The sequence below is a fragment of the Nipponia nippon genome, unplaced genomic scaffold (assembly GCF_047370975.1).
Source record: "Nipponia nippon isolate SJK-2023a ecotype South Korea unplaced genomic scaffold, ASM4737097v1 scaffold_1, whole genome shotgun sequence".
NCBI lineage: Eukaryota > Metazoa > Chordata > Aves > Pelecaniformes > Threskiornithidae > Nipponia > Nipponia nippon.
In genome coordinates, this window is record NW_028262290.1 from 39,609,270 (window position 1) to 39,630,943 (window position 21,674).

The 21,674-nt window shown below is 39.4% G+C and overlaps 1 protein-coding gene across 4 annotated transcripts in view; it reads right to left on the reverse strand.

Annotated features, from left to right (window-relative positions):
• Positions 1 to 4,907: 4,907 nt before the first annotated feature.
• The window catches only part of NKAIN3 (sodium/potassium transporting ATPase interacting 3), a 384,319-nt gene continuing 367,552 nt past the window's right edge, over positions 4,908 to 21,674 (reverse strand). For 2 of the 4 annotated variants that reach the window (XM_087752491.1, XM_087752480.1), the window contains 2 exons: positions 16,405 to 16,488; positions 4,908 to 12,761 (listed from right to left, as the gene is read on the reverse strand). In XM_087752491.1, the coding sequence (XP_087608617.1) occupies positions 12,748 to 12,761; positions 16,405 to 16,488 (98 nt within the window). In that variant the 3' untranslated portion in view covers positions 4,908 to 12,747. The remainder of the gene's footprint in view (positions 12,762 to 16,404; positions 16,489 to 21,674) is intronic. The other 2 variants (XM_087752502.1, XM_087752511.1) reach the window with 1 other exon arrangement.

Below are 21,674 nucleotides of genomic sequence, written 5' to 3' on the forward strand. Positions count from 1 at the left end.
CATCTCTCTCAGGAAAAAGGTGAGAGTGAAGTGTACAACTTCTCAGTTGTGAAGCATGCAACTGATCTTCAGGGCAATCACTATATGACTGTGTCAGATTTCCTGACTGTGTTTTTAAACTGCTTTAAGTGTTCAGTAGCACTTTTGACTACAATGAAGAATAATACATTTCTACTTGAGTCTCTTAACCTATTCCATGGAGGGTTTTGAGGTTTGTGGTTGTTTTTTTTTTTTTTTTAACGTCTCTCACTTTTCCCCTGAGGGAAAAGAGACGTAGATAAAACCCAGTCCTGTAAATGACAACACATTATTTTTAGTTCCTGAACTCAGCTATGCTTGATTAGTTTATCCATCTGAAAATGAAAAAGAAAACCCCATGGCCTACAGCAATATGTGTTCATGTATAGCTCTTAATAACTTTTAAGTCCTTTAATTTGTCTGCAAAGAATGCCCATTAAAGTTGTGTGTGAAGGAAGTGGCACAATCCTTTATACATACATATATATAATCCTTTATATATAATCCTTATACTTAAAAAAGGACAAATACTTTCCTCTTTTTTATAAAAGTGGACAACTTCACCGTCAAACTGCACACCCCCATGGCATGCCTTGGAAAAAGCCATCAGAAACCTAAATGTAATGGAAGAAGCCCACTCTCTCTGTTCGTTTCCTGCATAGTTCTTTCTCTTTCTTTTGTGTTTGCTCCTCGCACAGCCCGTGGAGTTAATCTCTCTGTGACTGGCATATTTTTCTAAATTACCTTTTCTCTCTGAATATGGAATATTCCCTTTCTTATGTTTTCCTCTTTGATGCACCTTTCAAAACCCTGATCTTTTTCACTATTTTCCATGATTTGTGTCACATGCCATATCATTCCCTCCTTTTTGTCCTTACCTTGGTTTTCCTTAACAGAGGTAGAACTTTTCTAACAAACAGTTACATGGCATGATTCAGAGGATGGTTTTGGCATTGCCTTCCCTATCCTTTTCTTTGCAAATGTACCCATGCTCAGACCTTTCTTCATGCCTCACCTCACACCTCATTGTATCCCCTCAATGTCTGTGTTCATGAAGTGAAGAAAATATGGTGCTCAAGAGAAGGCAAGGGAGACTTTACAGCCTGAGCTTTCCACCCACTCTGAGCTCAAGTATAGCCAAAATTCAATCCCCACCCTGTACAGAGATCTTCTCCCCGTGCCCTATCCATCCAGGCTGAAGGAAGAGGAGCCCTGGGGATGTTGTAAGCCTCCTGCCGCTGCCCTGGGATCTGGTGTTGAGGATGATGTGTGCTCCAGGCACTGAAGGTTTGCAAAGTGGTTGGTGGTACTACAGCCATGCCCACCCCTATGTGTACACATGTGACATACAGCATATTCAACAAGATGGGGAGAGCCATCACTGTGGTTATGTCAGTACACAAAATAAAGTGGGCCAGGACCTGTGCTCTAACTTTTTGCTCAAGGCGCCCCGTGCAGCTCATTCACATGTTGCTAAAACCCAAAGCAGGGTGTACCCACCCATACTGACCACTGGGGACAGTTCCCAGCCCATGTTTTCTCCTAGTCCAGGCCAGTCTTGCTGGGAATTTGAGCTGGCCTTGCTGAGAATCACACCAAGGGGTTAGTGACAATGCCACAGCAATGGTAGTCAAGGGTTGGTGCTTGAGGCCCCATCCTGCATCACTGTACTAGGCGATACAGAGCCTGAGCAGCTGTTATGCCCTAATCTTTACCAGCCACAGCTGTGGGCAGACCCCGGGCCTCCCCTCATCAGACTAGACTTGGGGGGATGGAGGGCAAGGGAGAAGGAGTTCGGCGCCAGCACAGGTTTGCTTTCTGAAGGTGGTAGAGCCTTGGTCCTTTGTCTTTGCAACTACCTGATAATTCCTATCTGGAGTCAATGGAAATTGAATCTGAGAAGGAGACCTGGGCACTGCTAGTATGGCTGCCATACAAACATCCTACTTTGTAGTCAGCAGCTCCACTAAACAATATAAGTAAAATCTGAGTAAAATCCTGTTTCTGTGGGCAAGTGCTACATAGCTATTACTATTCTCATTTTATAGAGGAGTGTGGTACCAAGAGATTAAATATTACAGTCCAAGTCCCACGGTGGGACTCCATGTCACAGCCACAATATAATTTGGGCCATTATGTTGAGGTCTCACTAGCAGGCAGTGTTGCTTCTTCAGAGAAATCCCAGAGTGTCTTCTGTTTCCTTAAAGTTTCTGTGGCAAATACAGCTAGCAGAATGCCTTGCAATTTCCTAGCACAAAGGGAAAAGGGCTACATTTTCTCCTCGGTTTTCCGGTAAGGCTTGGACCTCAGAGTAATAGCTGTGTTAAAGTAAAGTAAGCAGCCACATCTGGTGAGAAAGCCGAGTCTTCATTCTTCTCCAGGAGGACAAAGACATAACTATACACCATTAATTACTAATGTGTTGGCCCAAGCAGGTTTTCATCAGTCATTTTAAATGTCATTATAGAGGACGTGAGTGTTTTCAGAAGATAGCTTATGGAGTGCATATTCCAGCCAGCTCCAGGAAGTCATCTATATGTAATTTGGAAGCAGAAACCCCACTTCCAACATACTGACTAATGTTATGCAAAATTATATGTCACACAGAGCAGACTGAGAGTCATAATAGTTACACTGGATGAACAGAATGAATCTCAAAAGGTAGGAAGCTGGTCTTGCAATGCATTATTCATGGCTGGCCAAATTAACCCTAGAAACTGGAAGTATGGGAAGAAGGCACAATTTATAGCTTTTTTTACTCCCCAAAGATTCTGACTCCAATGTTGCATTTGCTCCACACATGATCTCCCTATTTAAGCACTCTCCAGAAAGAAGCTTCAGGGTGATTAGGTATTTCTGCATTGTAGGTTTAAAAACTGGCATAGTTACCAATAAATGTATTTTGTTTTGCTGTAATAAACAATTGCTTCTGAACAGAAAATAACTAGTATTTTTTCTGATGAGACTGGCATTTTAATTTATTTGCATGGTAAGTCATCCTTTGGGAACTTTCTGGCAAGTCAAAGAAATGAGGATGATCCCTAAATGCATCAGTAATTTTGTACTGCAGATTACTGCTTCAAGTGCATTCCGTAGCCTTTCTAAACATACAAAACAGAAGTATTTTGTTATGTCTGAATTAGATTGCATCAAAAACAGGGCACAGCCCTTTTTTGCGAACAGCTACATTAATAAGAGAATGTGAAAATTCAAAATGCAAATGGTGCCAGACTTTCACATTTATTTTTACAAAGTTAACCTACAAGTCTCTTGCTGAGAGATAAACCAACTAAAGTTACTCTGTCCTCTGTCATGATGGAAAGATTGTAGTATCCTTTAGAAAAGGAGTTTTAAACTATGCGTAGTCATTTCTCATGTGTCCTAGATGGGTTATCTGGTTTGTGAGTTAACCAGGTCATAGAAAAAAAACCAAAGACCTAACTTTTTGATACCTCATTTCCACTTCTCAAGGTGGCATGTGTTTGCCTAATTAATAAATGTTTTTGCTTTATCTAGATTTCCTCAGATACTCAGCAGCTGACCATATTCTGAACTGTCTGAAGCCGAGTATGCTTCACTGAAAGATCAGGAAAGTAAAAACACAGGATTTGAAAGTACATTTGTTTTACATTCCTCTGGCCTCATTCTGGGTGGGACTGAGATGCCCAAATTAAGAGCTTGCTTACCACAAACCCCATATTTGAGCAAGAGAGACACAGTTCCCTTCCTCCCACTCCTTTGATAATGTCAGATGACTAGACTCCTAAATTTATATATTTCATACTAAAATGCCTAAACTTAAGTGAGATTAATCTATTTCTACTTATACACGAGCCATCTGAGTTCAACCCATTGCTTTTAACAAACATTTTCTCCAAAGTGACTTTAGCATAGCTGAGACTCGAGGCATCATTTAGCTGGCTGTATGCTCCAGGTCTCATCAATTCACCCAGCTTCCATTTCTATCTCATTGTATAATTTATTCTAGTGTAAAAATGTAATCTAGTCTTTGCTAGTGTATCTTATGAACTCCTGACTCAAGTGAAAATTATGTTCTCCTGAGGTTTTGGATTTTTTTTTACCTTAAGAATTTTAGGTCATGGTAAAATCCAAGTCCAATAATTAGGTGTATATTATACACATCCAGGACTGAAATTCCATGTTAGTTATTCAACTGTAAGTAAATAATATTTCTTGTTACTGAAGTGAGAGAAGCAAAGAAATGATACTTCCCAGAGTGGATAACACTCTGTGCTTCCAGTTAATGGCAACCTACTGAAACAAGTTAAACATGGGAATGTAGCTCCACAGGAAGAGTTGTTTATGGGACAGTACCAGGTCAGATTTAGATTATATGTAGTGTTAGCAATATATTTGCAGGAAAACAGCAAAGTCAACTTTTAAAAGCAGATCTGCTTTGCAGCACTTTGTCCTTATATATAATTCACAGATTTGATCTTAGCACTCTGCAATGACTGAACCCAGTGGGACTTGTGACATTTCAGCAATATGTACCAATAAATGAGATGTGCTGCTCTTTCTCCTTTGCCATATTTTTGAAATAGCGCTCTTAGGACTGTGGTATTTCTGCCACTAACCATGAGGTGGCATAACGTGCACAGCAGAACAGCAGTCAAACCTTCCTTTTAATATTCCTTTGTACATCATATTCCTTGGCATATTACATTTTAATGGTGAAAGACAGGCTGTAAAACTAGTTGAGCTTCTAGAAACCTTACACTATTACAAAAGCAATGACAAAGATACATATTTGTGTGCATGTATATTGTAGTGCTCTTCATTCCAGTAAATAATAATTTTGAGCATACTACTACATGATGATGTTAAAAATAAAATCACAATTCTTTCTCTTTTTTTTTTTTTTTTAGTTTGCTTTCCACTGTCTACCCAGTTTTGCTTTTAGTGTTCTGCCTTTTGTAAGTCTGATTTATTCTTTTTCCCAAATCTCTCTTCCTTCACAGAGCTACTCTCTCCAGGCTTGATTTTCCTTTCACATTATTCTAATGTGAAATAGATTTGATGGGTTAAGAATAGCCACAAGTTTAATTTCTTACTAACTGGGCAGATTAATAGGAGTGTCTTTCAAATCATATTGCACACCCATTAACTACATATTTGAGTCTAATACTTCCCCAAACACACAGCTTACCGTAACACGGTGGAGTCTTAATTTGAATAAAAACATCTTTATCAGAGTGCATGAATTTAATATTTCATCATCAAAAGCACATCAGAAATACATTTGTTGAGCACAGCTTTTTGTACTTGCTTGCTTGAGGAAAAAAGGCCAAAGACTCTAATCCTAGACAAAATCCAGCACGGAAATACTTCTTGCAGATTTGGAAAACTCCCTGGCAAGTCATAAATCAGCAGTTGGACTATATGCCATAGGTCTTGCTTCCCTAGTAAAAACAGTTTCTACTACAACTCATTTTGATCACTGGAGCAGCTTACAGCAAAGGGATGCAAAAGGGAGGTTATTTTAAGCTGTCAATGGAGGATACTTTATATAGGAAATATCCTGATCCTCCCCTTCCCAGCCCACAGAGAAACGAGTGGAAGGATGGGAGAGATGGGGCCAGGACAAAGGTGTTATGTGAGCCTTTGTTGGGGGCAACGGGATGGGGATCGTCATCCAGGGGATGTGAGCCAAGAGTCGCAGGTGATGGCCAGACTGGCAGGACCCTGCCTGTACTGATGGGGACCCTGTCACCCTGTGCCCAATGAGAAAAGCAGGCACCATCCAGGGATCACCAGCAAAGGTGGTGGTGACAAGGTGGGTCCGAGGTGGAGCCAGGAAGCGACATTGGTGAGTTGGGGCCAGGGAGGTCCCTGGCCAGGCACAGACACGGGCACAGCACAGCTCAGGTGAGGACTATGGCCCAAAGCCTGGATTTAAATGCGTTTAAATGCAGCTCCTGAGCAAATCAAGGGAGGTCCCTGATGAGGTCTCTCAGGGCTGTTTCCTAGCAGGCTGCTGCAGGTTGCAGAGTCCGGGGGGGGACCTGGCTGTGGCAGCCAGACCCTCTTCCTCCTCTCAGAGTTCTGGGCTCCTCTGGGTTTCCTCCAGAGCTGCCAGCCAGTGCTGGCACCAGGACGGGTCCTGGGGGTGCTCCCATGGGCAGGCAATGATCTCCATAGGTGTTATTTTGATCTCCAAACACTCCAAGGGACATTCCCTACTGCAGTCAAGATACAGCCCCTCATCTTAACTTCAGGGCAAACAGACTTGTTTGAATTATAGGGCCTTTAGAAACCAAAACATGAATGTGAATATATATGTGTAAGAATGGCATAGAAGGTTACTGGTTATCACACACCTGAGGATCTGGCTGCAACCTGTATGTCAGGCAGCTTTATTTGCTAAGAAAAACAACATATTGCAGTGTGGATTATTAGTATCAAACCAAGGTCATTTAAACAAGTTGTTGGCTTTCATTTGCCCCAGCACTTGGGACTCTGTACCTGCTTGCCACTCTGGTTCTGGCTACAGATGAAGCAGGGTAAGTACACCCTAGTGACGTTTTATTGAATATCATGGACCGCAGTGAGGAGCTGACTTGTTTGCTCATGTGTAACACAGTTCTCATTCCAAGTATGTCATATGCTAGGAAATGCCGTAACCCTTCCTTGTATATGATGCTCTACTAATTAGTCAGGTATGCAATGTTGTGGAAAAAGAGAAATTAGATTACTCTTGGAGTCGCATTCATCCAATTTATAATTCAGCTTCAGTGAGTCTGCTTGGCACCGACTTACAGGAGTGTTTTGAAAGCATGGTCGCATATGGCTGGTGTGAAATAAATAGGAAACTGGGACAGAAAGCTTAAAGAAGTGATATTGGGTCCTAGGGGGGATAAGCAAAACAAGGAGAATCTTTTTTGCCTTCCTGGTATTATTTATGCATGGCTGCTCTTTAGTGAGACTATCTTCAGAGTCTGTTGCTGGTTTTGAGAAGCAATAGACCATGCAAGAGCAGCTATTCCACAAAGCTGTCACATCCAGGACTGTGTTGTGTGACTGACCAGCAGGGACACATTTGGAGGCAGGAATTAAATCCAGGTGTTTAATTTGTTTAAAATCAAAGAGAAACTCTGACTTGTGTGAAAGAAATGGAAATTATGGCAAGAAACCATCCTTTATCAGCAGTTGCCTATCAACCTGGGGAAAACGGCACATCTTACATGTAGTTGTCATACAGCAAGCAGTAAAGGCTAGATTTGTGTTCTTAGCTGCTAAATAATTATTTAGGGTCCTGGACAGCCTAGTGTGCCCTTACAGTGAAGCAGAGTGCTGCTGGTACTCCTAGGTGATCAGGGCTGCTCTGACATGCTGTAAGCACACCAGCATGCAATGCAGACATAGCTCCAAGGGGCAAACCCTGCAGCAGTAATCTTGATATGAAATATCTTCTTTATGTGCTCATTTTCACAGATCTGAATTCCCTGATTGTCCATAAGACATATATTAGTTAGCTCATGAACCCTCTGCAAATTAATAAATCTTTCAGGCTGATCTCCAGTTATGGTTGCAGGGATAGTCTGCTCCTGGGCCAGAGAGGAGAGAGACACCACTTCTTTAAGGCTGCATTGCACTAAAGAACAGGTTTCTGTCAAAATGTTCAGCACAGCGGGTAAGGGTTGAATTTGTTTGTGCAAAACGTCCTGCAGACATGGGAGCTGTACACAGAAGGAACATTTTCCCAACTTGAAAAGAAACTTCTTCAATGTATAAAAAGAGCTCCCAGGCTGTAATTTGTTATAATTAAACTAGATGAGGCTGATACTGGAAGAAGGCAAGCCAATTAGTTTGGGACATCAATTTTTGTTTGCCACTGTCAAAGTCTGTTATAGGAACTTGATAGATTGCTGGGTTGGCTTTTTCAGCCAAATAATTCCCATGTGAAAGATAGGCAGGCAGCCGGGTGAGGAGAAGAACATTGCAGTTGGCATTGAAAAAAGGCTGCACCTGCCAATGTGGCACTCAGAGGTGACAACGGTGTTGCAACGCCTGAGCTGTGGACAACTGGATGGAGAGGTGAAACTCAAGATCCAAACATGGAGCAGATCCCTGCACAGCAGCTACAAACAAAGAAAGCCTACATTCAAAGGTGTTTGAAAGAGACAAACCACCAGCTGTTTGGGCTAAAATCTGCCATTTTTTGGGGCAGGACTGCAGGCTTTTGAGTGGTCCAGTAATATGTTCTCAGCTTTTAAACAAGAAAAGGTAGCCTTGTTACATGCTAACCAGCAACCATACCCCTAGCTTTGAACTCTAATATCCTTATCAATATGTGGTCAATACCATCTTCTTAAAACCATCTTCTGCACTACTGAAAGAAAGCAGGTGTTAAATAAAACCAGGCACAATTCCCAGGGTTTTAACTGGTAAAGATCTATTGAAAATTATTTGTAGTAGTTAATGTCATATCCTAGCACTAAAAAAACCCTTCAGCAAATCCAGGCTATGAACTGTTTAATTTTAGAGAGTTCCTTCAGATCTTAACTGAACTTCAAAAAAATTATTTATTTCGAAGTTTTTGTAAAAAATCTCTATGGATAGAAAAGAGCTGGGGACATCAGCCCACCCAATATTTCCTCCAGCAACACCAGAAGGTGTAATATATAATCACTCTGTGTCACTGTACCAGACAGTACAATATTTTCATTTCTCGATATAGTTCTTGTTTTCAGGTCCTGAAGACATCAGCTGCTCTTTTACAAAACTAGTGGTACCTGACTCAGTCCTTAGGGAACAAGTAATGCCATATTTCTGCAGTCACATCTCCAGTTTTGCTATCAGTTACAGTACTGTTGCAAATCTGAATCTATGTAAAACTTGAATTAAGTAGAAATTTGGGGAAAGGAAAAAAGTCTAAAAGTTGGAAGGACAGATCTTCAGCTGTTTTAAGTTGTTACAGTATGACTTATTAATGCCACCAGAAGAGTTTATACCAACTGATAATCTGCTCTGAGGTTTTAAGATTGTCAGCAAATTCTGATTTGCAGTACAAACCTAGTCATTTCCTGAAATTGCATGTTACAGTTAAGCTTAAGAAAACTATCCAAGTTTATTTAGAAAGCCAACACTTATTTCCTGTGTAGCTGGCAGATCTGGGACTCACCTAACACCTTACTGAAAGTATGTGTTGCAAAAATAAAGGAATTATTGCTGAAGGCTTCCTACAAAAATATTAGCCAATATGTTCTACTGTATTGGAGGACACGGCAATTAACAATCAAAGCCATTTATTATTCTCAAGATTTTTTTCCCCAACATGTACAGATTGATTGGTACTATTTTTTGTGTCTCAATTTAGAAAAGAACGACAGTTTCCTCAGCATTGCAGCGTGCATTTTGGCTTGTTCTAATGAAGACAAATTCCTCTCAATCAGGATCGTTCAGTTCATTAAGTGAGACAGATGGCAGACTCGCTGTATTGGTAACGATTCCGAGATTTTAAGCATATTTGGGATATACTGGTGTGGTGGGTTGACCTTGGCTGGACACCAGGTGCCCACCAAGCCACTCTATCACTCCGCTCCTCAGCAGGATGGGGAGGGGAGAAAATAAGATGGAAAAAGAAAACCCTCGTGGGTCAAGATACAGGCAGTTTAATAAAGCAAAAGCAAAGGCTCTGTGCAGAAGCAAAAGAAAACAAAAGATCTATTCTTTACTTCCCATCAGCAGGTGATGTCCAGCCACTTCCCGGGAAGCAGGGCTTCAGTACACATAGCGGTTGCTCTGGAAGACAAACATCGTAAATAATGAATGCCCCCCACTCCTCCTCCTTTCTCTTAGCCTTTATTGCTGAGTGGACGTCATATGATATGGAATATCCCTTGGGTCAGCTTGGGTCAGCTGTCCTGGCTGTGTCCCCTCCCAAGATCTGGCCCACCCCCAGCCTGCTGGTGAGGTGGGGAAATGTTGTAGAGACGGCCTTGATGCTGTGCCAGCACTGCTCAGCAGTAGCCAAAACCTACTGTTCTGTTATCAACACCTTTCTAGCTGCAAGGGCAAAACACAGCACTATGAGGGCTGCTATGGGGAAAAGTAACTCCATCTCAGCCAGACCCAATACAACTGGTTTGTGTTCCCCAGCTAAAAAGTGATCGATATTTCAGATGGAAGTCAGGTTCTGTCTTTGCAGAATTTTTGTGGTGTGTACACAGCTCTTCATTATCAAGCTGAAAACCTGAAGGACCCACAGAAAGGCAGGGTTTAGACACATTCAGACAAATTTGTAAAACATGGTCCAGGAGACATGTTTCTCGTGGTGGAAAATTAAATACACGCTTCCAAAGCTCTGCCAAAGATCCCGCCTGGTCTTGAGGGTAGCACTGGGTTCAGCTGGAGGCCTTTAATCTGCCAGCCCATAATAATTAATTCAGGGACATTAATGCTGAAATGTAAAGCGCAAATGGGAACTGCATTGATCATAGGAATCATCATGCTAGATGCCCACATCCTAGGCTCTCTCTGTAATTGAGAAAGTTGAAGCAAGGCAGCTTCTGGAAGCTGCACTGAATGGTGCTCAGATATCCCTGTCTCCGAAGTTCTGGAGCCATCACAAACACAGAAGGCTGCAGGCACTGGCTAGGTAGACATCATCATTGTTCAAGGCATCATGTAAAGAAACAAAATAATCTGTTGTGCTAAGCAGCAATAAAATATTACAGAAGTAGATAAAAATGTTTTCATCTTATTAAAATATTACAACTATAAAGCAATTCACACTGTATCTTCTTCATGATGCCTTAACAATGATATTATTCTACTAGTTTTGTGACAAACTACCTGTTTTTTAGTGCTAAGGTAAGGTCTTCAAGATGGGACAAACCTGGTACTTTGCAGTACTCTAGAATACAGGGGAAAAGAGCGTTATGAGGCAACACACAAATACATGAGGACAGATGGCATTATCTTCATACAAAGCATCCCTCTTTTTGGCAGTCTGACTTTCCACACAAAGACATATCATTTGAGGTATATTCAATCCTAAGAATACTAAGAAAGGGATTATTCCGTTGTCGGTTCCCTTGACTTTGTCTTAACACTTAGTTCATGCTCAGTTTCAGGGAAACTTATGTTAACTTATGTTCAGGTTGTGTTTTCTCCAAAGGCAGTGAGGTCTTTGATTTAACTAGGTGGGAAATAGGTGGATGAACCACAAGAGCCTTGTCACCTAAAAATCGTAGACTCTACCTCCATGGTATGTATGAACATCCCCACTAGGTTTGTGTCAATAAATAACAAAAATAGACTTTAGAAGAGAAAGAATCAAGACAAGCCTTCTCCTAGCTCTCATCTGCTCAGAATTGAAAATAAATGGGAGGTATTCTTTAGGAGAAGACTGCAAATTTAGGATCTGAATGCTGTTGGATCAGAAATTACCAGCTGAAGACTGTTTAGGATATTTATGAAGTAACTTAGTGGACCTGCATTCAGCTCTGGTGGAGAGGTGGAGGTACATATATCAGAAGGAACATCCTTCCCGACAGTGCCACCAAGGAAACCATAAAATGAGAAAGCGCAAAACCAGAAAGAGCTCCAAAACCTTGAGGAAGTATCTGCTGAATGCTGAGGCATGTAGGCTCTGTGGAGAGACATAACTCTCTGGGGCACACAACTGTGCACAGCACTTCATATAGTAATTAAGAAGAAAGAAACACAGTATTCTATTAGAAAGACTGCTGGTTTCCCAGAGAAAATAGCTTTGTGTATCACTTTATGCTAGTGGTGACAGAATAGAAAACAAAATACCACAGAGTTACATACATGTTCTTTGTCTAGAAGTATTTACAAACAGCTTTACAAATTTTTACACACGTTTTCAGGTTTGTTTGTTTACTTTTAAATTAAGAGTAAAATTAGTCCCTAGAGGCTTCTAAGGCTTCATTTGGTGCCTTGTACTGTACATTCATGCTTGGCTTCTTCCTGGGACAAGGGAGGAAAAGAGTTTAAAAATGTGCAAATCACAGATATTTAAAGAACCCTGGATGTAAGGGTTCCTAGGGACCGACATCCATAGAGCAGTCGTTCTGCTCTTCAAATCAGAGACAGCTACTGGTGGTGGGCTGAGGGCAAAAGAGGTTAGGAAGGGAGAAGGAGCCATATATGAATTGCAATAATTAGATGAGTACATTAGTGCTGGAACATCTGGGTAAGAAGAGTCATAGATCAATTCCTACTGCATACAGCAGTTCAAAAAATGCAAGGAGTGGACATTGTGAATTCTAAATACAGCATTGAAATGATCTCTTGTACACTGTTAGGGTTTGACTCCTGCTGCATATTTTGGAGTCAAAATTACTGTATACTGACACAATCTTGACCGGGCACAGTATGATTCTATCAGTCAAAAAATACTGACTTTTTTGAGAAAGATGCACCCTGCTCCTAGTTTTCACAGGTTGTTTTGTTTTCATGCCTTAACACTAAATGTTGTAAAAATATTGAAATTAAAAAAGAAAAAATTTACAATTTACAAGTGTCCATATAAGTAAATTATTCAAAAATTCAAGATCATCTACAAGGATCTACGAAATAACAACGCTGATAATGACACTGAGCCTGTGGGAAGAACAATCCACATGCCGTGAGAAACGGATGGTGGGTTTCTTCCAGAACGATGAGTCACAAGGTTGGTCTTTTCTTCTAGAATCTGTTTCTTCAGCTACAGCAGCAGAAGTCTTGAGTCTATGTTCATTACTTACTTCGACCTAAAAAGCAGAATGTACGAATTACTTACAAATAAAGACCTATTTTGTTTAGCTTCTAATTTGTGAGATGTAAATTCACACCAGCTGACAGGTTAGCAACTAATGAACAAGTGGATAAAGCACCTCTGGTCACTAATTTCCTCAGCTGTAAGACCCACACATAAGGTAAAGAATAAATGGCTGGGTACAAAGTGGTAGCTTTGTATCATGCATACCACAAAGGCAAAAAACATTTGGGGAAAAATACCACAGGCAGTGAAACATGTCTGAAGCTCACATAATAATAGATTCTTTTTAGCATAACATATTTTAACAGTATAAGATGTATGTCCACCAGGTTATAAAATTCAGACATGACCTGATTACAAATATGTGCATTTGAGCTGGACTCACACTATTTGTAGTCCTTACCACAACTGCACGCTTGCTGAATCTATATATTCTCACATGTCTGCCTGTAAACCATGTTCACTTGTCTAATCTTGGAAAATCTATGATGGTCTCTCATAGCGATTTTATGGTGAGTAGAGTCTCATGAGAAGATGCAAACAGGACAGGGTCACACAGACCCATCACAGAGCGGTAACCTCTCTACTGGCAGTTTCTCAGACACTGCATCAGTCTCACAAGCAGAAGCTAGCAATGTCCCTAGAGATGCTAGTGACATCCCTAATTGGAATAGTGTCTGTCCAGACAGGGTTGCCCAAAGCTGAAGTAGTCCTGGATCAGACCTACTCATCCAAACAGGAATGGGGCACATGTAAACTTTAATTTTTGCAAACGATTAATAATAATAATTATAAAAAACCCTAATACAAGCCAAAATGAAAGGTTTTTTTTTCTACTAATCCACATGCTCCTCTCTTTTCCATGTAACAGTACATGAAGCAATTCTAAATACTACTGAGTGACCTGGCTGTTGATATTGTGCTTGAAACAGATGAAAACACAAAAGTCTTTATAGTCCTTGTGCTTTAGTCTCAAAAAGAACATGATGATTTTTTTCCACCCCCCTATTTTCTCCTGCCTTACACACATCTTAATTGAAACTGCACAGTTCAGGGCAAAGATCTTGCTTCTCCTTGTCTGGTAGCCTAACGGAGTTACAGGCAGAATGAAGAGCAAACAGACAAGCTATGATCATTCATATTTGCATTAAAAAATGTTCACTGTGAGAACAAGTTCAAATTTAACCTCTTCTCAGGGGTGAAAAGGAAAACTATTCTTACACTTGCTAATCATTAATAATTGTGGCAGCACTAAGTAGACATTATACTGAATATGAGTACTTGATAAAAACAGACTGTCTTCTACATAGTTTGGATGAGGCCACAGAACCTTATTTTTTCAATGGGCTATGTTTAGTTAATTTGTGAATGAAATAAGGGAAATAAAAGGGATGAGAAAAAGGGAAATATAGCTAAGCTTTCATCCATAAAAAGCATCATGCTAATTTTTCCCCGTGAGTAAAGTGGTAAGGATGGCAAAGTGGTAAGGATGGCAAAAGATCTGTAACCTTTATTAAGGCCTTGAATGTATTTAACAAGTACTATTCTTTTTCAATTCTAAGAGAAGAGAAATGGAGTTTTTCACAGCCTGGATACCAGAAGTCACATTTCTTAGGGATACTATGGTTTCTCAGACTACATATAACTGATACAGATAGCAATTAACTTATCAAAAGAAGTCAAGAAGGCTCATGTGCTGCAGAGAGATAAGCATCTGCAGATTTCTGGCACAATCCAATGACTATTCAAATTGTTCCCAGCAATTTGGCTTCTAATTCAGACTTTGATCACGGATAATATTTTTCCTCCCTGCTTAGGTAAAGATCCTCTCCATATCTTTCAGTGCCTAAAACCAAAATGTCAATAAAGAAGAAAACACAATATAATTTATCTTCCACTTTTATACTTCTAGCAGCCATAAAGAGGCCAGAGAGGGTCCTCCCATCTGTACAAGAATACCCGTACATGGGAAATGGGAAGATGCCATTTATTCTCCAGTATTGCAAGCTCACCAACAACCCCAGAATCCTTTGAACTACTTAATCAAAATCTGCTATCAAAGAACAAATTCTCAGATTCTGTGACTTTTCTACTGCAAAACAAATGAACAGATTATGCAGGAACATATTTATAAGTCTTTTGTGAAAATGTCTTTTTTTCATTTCCTTTAGTTATAGCAAGTTTGTGAAGAAAGTACTGAACGTTTATTCACCTAATACTTTAAAATTAACCTCAGTGCAGGTTTAAACATTAAAATCTTTTATGGAGAGGAGTAAATGTTGTAGCTGTGGCTTTCTTCCTCCTGGATACCAATTTCACTTTTTCAATCTAGCAGTTTATTCAGAATGGTCAAAACCCCATTTTGCTGTCATCTTTCCCACAGAAAATGCAGCAAAATTGGCATTTAATGAAATATAACTGAAAATGGAGATTCCAATGTAATGCCATGTCAAACTGTTCATTGTTTCATTTTGTTGTCTTAATGTGATATTTCTTCCTGTTCTAACATACACCACCATACTTACAAAGGGGCCTTCATAACCTTACAATATTTACTCACTAAATTTGAGTAAAATTTTGTCCGTGTTTACTTCTACAAAATGAAAGCTGCAGCATGAATAAAATATATTTAAAAAACATGCAAAACTTAGTAGTCACAAGCAAAGTTCATGTGTCAAGTGCCAACTCAAAACATTTTGTTAGCAATTGTCCACTTTAAATTAAAACTGCCAGCACATGCACACATGCATACACCAGGAAAAACCTTCATACTTTAATTCTGTTGACCAGTAAGTAAAATACAGTAAGTCATTAAATTAGTTTCAGTCAATTAGCTGCACGTGGGTTTCATGTTGCATTTGAGATACATGAAAGACCCGAAGGCAAATTTAAAGACAGAAAGCATCAGGGCAACAACTTACAAGTATCTAAGAAGAATTTCCAAATGAACATCTTCTGTTTTACCACTAATACTTTGAAATATCATCTGTTTGAAGTTATCTGAACTTCTGCCAAAATATATGTACTAGTAACGTCTCCCCATATCTTAATTCATTCCAAATAAAATTAATAGATATGCATCCAAAATTATTCATTAGGTAGCAGAGTAGGAAGAGTCTATGAAACCGTGATTTTCATGGTGGGAGCAAATAAGCGATGACAAAGAGATAATGAAGTTCCAGTGAAACTCTACATATGATAGATTTTAAGCTGCCTAGCAGTTTTTCAGCAAACATTTTTCTTCCAGTTGCTAGACAAATGTAAAAGCTTCTGCTTTTCCATAAATGGGTTAATCTCATTAAGGTTTATGCAGCAGCAGCAGCCATAAACCAGCTCTTTTCTTGCTAAAAAGTCAGCAGGGAAGAAATTCCATCCTTCACTGCGAGCCTCTCCTTGCATTAAGCCGAGGCACGACATGGCAGACATGGTGTTATCTACTAATCCTTGCTTTAGCGGTTATGTCACCAATGACAAAGTGTCCTTACTCACATGTTTTATGTGGATTAATTTTTAATTAAGTTCTAATGAAAATATAATTAAATTATTAGTAACCTGATGCCAAAATTATTTCAGGAGAAGGTTAGCTTTCAGTCCAGTTAGAAGGATTAATGTGGTCCGTAGGACCAGAACCTTACCTACAGGCTTTACAGGCTTTAACTCAACATGTTCCTGTGGGGGCTGTCGGTAGGAGTATGTGTCAAGTCCGCCTATGAAATCAACTGAAAATACAACAGTTCCAGAAATGAACAAATGGAAATGAAAATATGTTAACTGAAAAAGAAATGTGGACAAATTATGTCAAAAAAAATAGTAAGCACATGCACAGATTTGCATACAAGAAATAAACCAAGTAGGAAAAGATGCTGTGGAAACTGCTTACAGAAGGCTCTGTGCTCTGTATTCCTTGGGGTCCATTTAGCCCTGTGCCTGGCAGGACAGGCTAACGGTTGGCTGACCAGACATGCACACTCCTGCCAGTGTGTGTGCAAAAGGAGCATTCACGGATCTGCAGAGTATGTAAACAGAAACCACTGTGGGGTAACGTAGCTGCTTCTCTTTAGGGCAATCTCAGCATATATTTCATAATTCACTTTCAACTCCTTTTGAAGTGTTTAGAAATTTAGGCAGTGGAAACAGTTTAGCTCGTGAACCTAATTTCACCTAAACTTTTACAACTCAATGGACTCACAGGAAAGTAACTCACCAACAAAACCCAAATGTGTGTCCTCTGAGTTAAGAATAAACAGGTGAGAACTGAATGTGAAAAAGCAGCAGCATCTTCTCCAGGTGAACTTGTGGGGACAGGAGGCCTTTTCAGAATCCTTCTACATTCTCTCAAGATTTCTATGTCAGAAATAATGTGGGGATATCTGCTCTTGAGAAGTTTTCAGTTTCTTCTATGGTTATAATGATTTTAAAATAAGACATCTTAGTCTGAGCCTTCTATCTTGTTATTTTTGGTAAGATTTTAAGCAGCTTCAAGAAGCCGCACATCCAAGCTATCCTAGAAATCTTAAAACCAGGTTCATGGAGAAGGTTATTTTGCTGTTTATTTAGGGCTTTTTGCAGACCTGTACAGAGCTGACAAACGCACAGCACATCAGGATTCTTTGGTCCCATGGAAAGCAACTGCCTTAATTTGTTTATATATAGGCATATATACAAAAGTCCTAAGCAGAATTTAGATCCTCATTGTGTTAATCAACATATGAGCGCCTAATAAGAAACAGCCCCTTCCCAGGTAATGTATGCACTAGGTAAACAAAGCAAGAAAGAGTGCTCATCCAGGATGAGGGAAATAAGGCTTAGAGATTGAAGGGCTGATGAAATACCCACTGAAATCTGTGGAAATGCTCCTGTTGATTTTAGTTGCCTCTCCTCTTGAGTCCAGGAAAGGGGTAGCTTGGCTGAAAACTGAACTCGATGTACTTCAATCATACAGAATCACCTAGGCTGCAAGACTGTTTTCTTAAAACTGTCTGAGCAGGACATAATGCTGAAGAGCTAGCCCAGCCTGAGTGTCAGCCCTAGCCTATCTGCATCTCCTTTTCATACTGTATTTCTTTCATGTTGCAGCTCTCCTTCAGAATGCTGTCACTAAATAAAATAACATATGTCAAAATTGACTTAAGCACTAATGGGACGAAACCCTTACAAAGAGACATATTTGCAGATATATTTTTGTAAAAGTTGATTTTTAAAATATCTAGATGTCTAATGTAAGACATAGTCACTGATTCATTTTTCAGAATAAATCATGTCAGTAGTGATATTTTTTTTTTTTGTGGCTATATACTTTAGTTTTCCCTGCTCTCTGAAGAAGTTTTGTTTTTACTGAGGACATGTGACAGAAGAAGTTATAAAGTATGTTTTTGAGATAATTCAACACTTCAGAACCACACATCATTCCTCTCAGCAATCACAAGCATCATCTGCAACTGTAAGCAGGGAGAGAATTTAAAGTAACTAGTTCTTCTACCAACAAATCTTTTAGAGAAAGAAATGAAGTCAATATGTATTAATGATTGACAACATAGACGTATCTTTGTCTGACAAAGAAAATATATTTAATAGCACCAGCCAACAAGTTTTGAGATGAGCTGCTCAAACCTGTTTAGCTGAGGCTTTCTTTTTTTGTAATCCAAGATGTGTTATACAGTATTAAAGTTGAAGTTCGACTTAAAATTCATGTGGAGCTAATTCTCAAGGAAAGAAGCTGTTCTACCGCACAAGACAATGGAATGTGCCATTTTTCATTATGCTCTCTATTTTATGGCTGATAGCTCTTTAATATGAAGATTCATCATCAGTTATTTGAATTATAAGCTACTTTTAGTTTTAAAAATTCAGTCTGATTTTACCTGATATTTTCATCACTTATGTATCTCGTAGACTTCCAGGACTAAGACCACAAAAAGCCACAAAATATAGAAATTTTAATTTTTTTTCATTCCATACGAAGACATTACTATATACGTTTCAGTTCAAGCAGACATCTTAGACATCCAACTTTGGTCAAATACTTTGAAACTTTACATTCACTGAACCTTTTGGATGCATACATCCCTCTGTTTAATTGGTCAAAAGTAAACAGCAGGAACAATTGTATAAGTTTCCCAAGGGCAAAACATTAGTTTAAGGATGATATCAAATAATCATTTATTTCTTGCCTGTTTAATGGATTATGGATAATTTCTGCCATAGATTCATAAGGCAACAATAATTAACTTCAGAAAGTTGCATATGCCTGGAAGAAATTCAATGAAAAAAGTAATTTTCTATACAGTTCTACAATTTTATGCATTAAATAAAAAAAAAACCCAAAAACCAACAAAACAAACCTACACAACTTGTTAGCAGTAGGGATATTCAGTCACTAAACAAGGAACGCCCCATGAAGTCCAGTCATTAACTACAGACATGTAGAGAGAAATTTAAAATCCTAGGGAGAGGATTTTTTAGCACCCCACAGATAATAGCAGGTTACAGCAGAAGCTAGTTATTTTATCTGCAGCTGGCTGCAAAACATGATCCATATTCCCAGGGAATTGCTCTCTCCTTGTGTCACCTCGGTTTTGTGGTCATGCTGGATGCTTAATGGCCAGTGTGAAATGTTCCTTTGGAGTTCACTACCTGCTGGGCTTGGAAGTGCAAATCTGTGCTGGCTGTCCACCACGGGTAGTCCATTAAAATGATGTTCATTCACTCACAGGCCATATCAGAGGAACGGTTGTCATAATCTGCCTGAGTGAGAAAACTGCAATATGCTGCTGGCTGAAGAAAGTGCATCCACTGTCATCAGTAATTTTGAGGGTTATTCTTTCCTAGACAGATGACATTTAGGTTTGCCTTACTACTATTAACCCAGAGCATTCACCCATATGCCAGTTAAAATTTGCTTTCCTTTGAAGTTAGCGCAGAAGAATCAGAGCTCAGAAAAAAATCCTTTCTCCTTTCTCACCCTCTCATCTGGAATTCAGCTTCTCTGGCAATATCCCACTGACCTGCTGGCAGGCCCTATGCAAACAGCTGCCAGAGCTTGTCAGCCCATTGGTATATTACTAATTTCTCCTTTCAAAGTTGCCAAATTCTAAGCATGTCTGGAGGTGCAGGGTATGAACAGAGCAGCGATATGCAGATAGCACAATTCTAAGTAAATCCTGCTGTCTCTTGCCCTGGAATACCTTAGATCCTATTGACGCTTGCCTCCCCTTTTTATAAATGAGGGTAAGCCCCTAAACTGACGGTTTGAATGGCTGGCACCTCCAGCTGTCCCCTTTCCAAGAGAGGGGCAGGCTAGCAGCTACTTGAATGTGTGTTTTTATGTACAGAAGATTTTCTTAACCTACAGGGTTCCAAATACTCTTTTGCACTGAATTATTTTCCTTGTGCTGCGATTTTCTGAATGGCAATATATTAATGTAATCACATTCGTTAAGAAAAGGTATGCAACTAGGGAGGGTGTAACCAGGTCACGTAAGTGACAGGTAGTAAGAAAAAGCCAAAGTCAACAAGAAAGAGGAAGCAAAAATGGAGTATTGATGATAAGTCAGTGCTAGATGCATAAAGTCCAAACTTTGGCCTTTCCAATGTTTGCACTGGTAGTTTATCTAAACTTTCCAGATAAGCACATTTTTTTTTCTAGGATCTCTACTTCTTCAGTTTGCTTCCATTCCCAAGGGACACACTGTTCTTGCACCCTTCTCTGAACCAGCCAGACTGACCCAGCTGGAGCCAATACTATCCATTTTTCCCTCTTCATACTAAGTCTGAGCACCAAAGCCTCAAGTTATGTAGCAGAAGATTCACACATTCCTTTACAGGATCCTAAGAATAGCTTCTCATTTATGTAGAGGACTAAAGGAGGGAAAGTGTGTGCAAGACAATTAAGAAAGGGAGAAGAAGAGACATTAGTAATCATATGTGACACTGTGATTGCTGCTCTGTCTCTATAAAGTACTAGCAGACGGTAATCAGGTTAAAACAGGATAAAGTGGTAGAAAATTACTGAGAGACAACCTTCCACATAAACTTTTATTACTGGAAGCTAGAAGGGGAATATTTCAGGGTTCCACAGTAATTATTAAGATTTTGCACAAGATTTTCTTCTTAGTCTTCACCTAGTGACATAGATCATCATTTTAAAAACTGCCCTACATTGTAACATGTGAGTACCACACTTCTCTACAGGACTGCACTGCAACTCTCACAAGTTGCCTTAAAAAGGGCACTGGTACAGAAATTTTAACTAGATCTTTGCTGTTGAACTCTCTCTTCATTGTATCAGTGTTGTGATATCCAAGATTTTAATATCAGATATTTAGACTTTTTTATTTTCCAAGGATATGACTGCCTAGTAAGATGAAAAAAGTATGAGGAAGATCAAAGTTGTTAGAAAGTGAAAGTGGCTCAAACCTTCTTATCCCAGATCCCTGAGTCATTCCAAATATGAAAATACCTTTCCAAAGTGTTCTCTGTGCCATGTCTTTGAAAGCTATTTACAGCCATACCATCCCATTACTGAGGTTAAATGACAGGCTGCCTGATTATGTTTTTTTTTCTTAAGAAAAGTTAAGTAGAGTATTTCTCAATCACTTTCAGGTCACTAAGGACTCTTGGCCACTACATGGTAAAAGTCCTTAAAAGAGTACAGTCATCACACATAAGGTCCATAGGAAAAATACTTGTCACAAGTTTACTACACTAATTTAGTATTAGAAAATAATATAAATTAAGCTGCAAATATGTAGGTATTCTTTCCTTTAGGCTTCAGCAAACATCTATTTTTCGTGACGTTGTGCTATCTGCAAACCCATATGCAAAACTTAAGTTGATGAGGAATAGTTTTCCATTTTGGTTTAAAATGCTATATCTTACTTTCTCTAAATACTTATCAGAGCCTAAT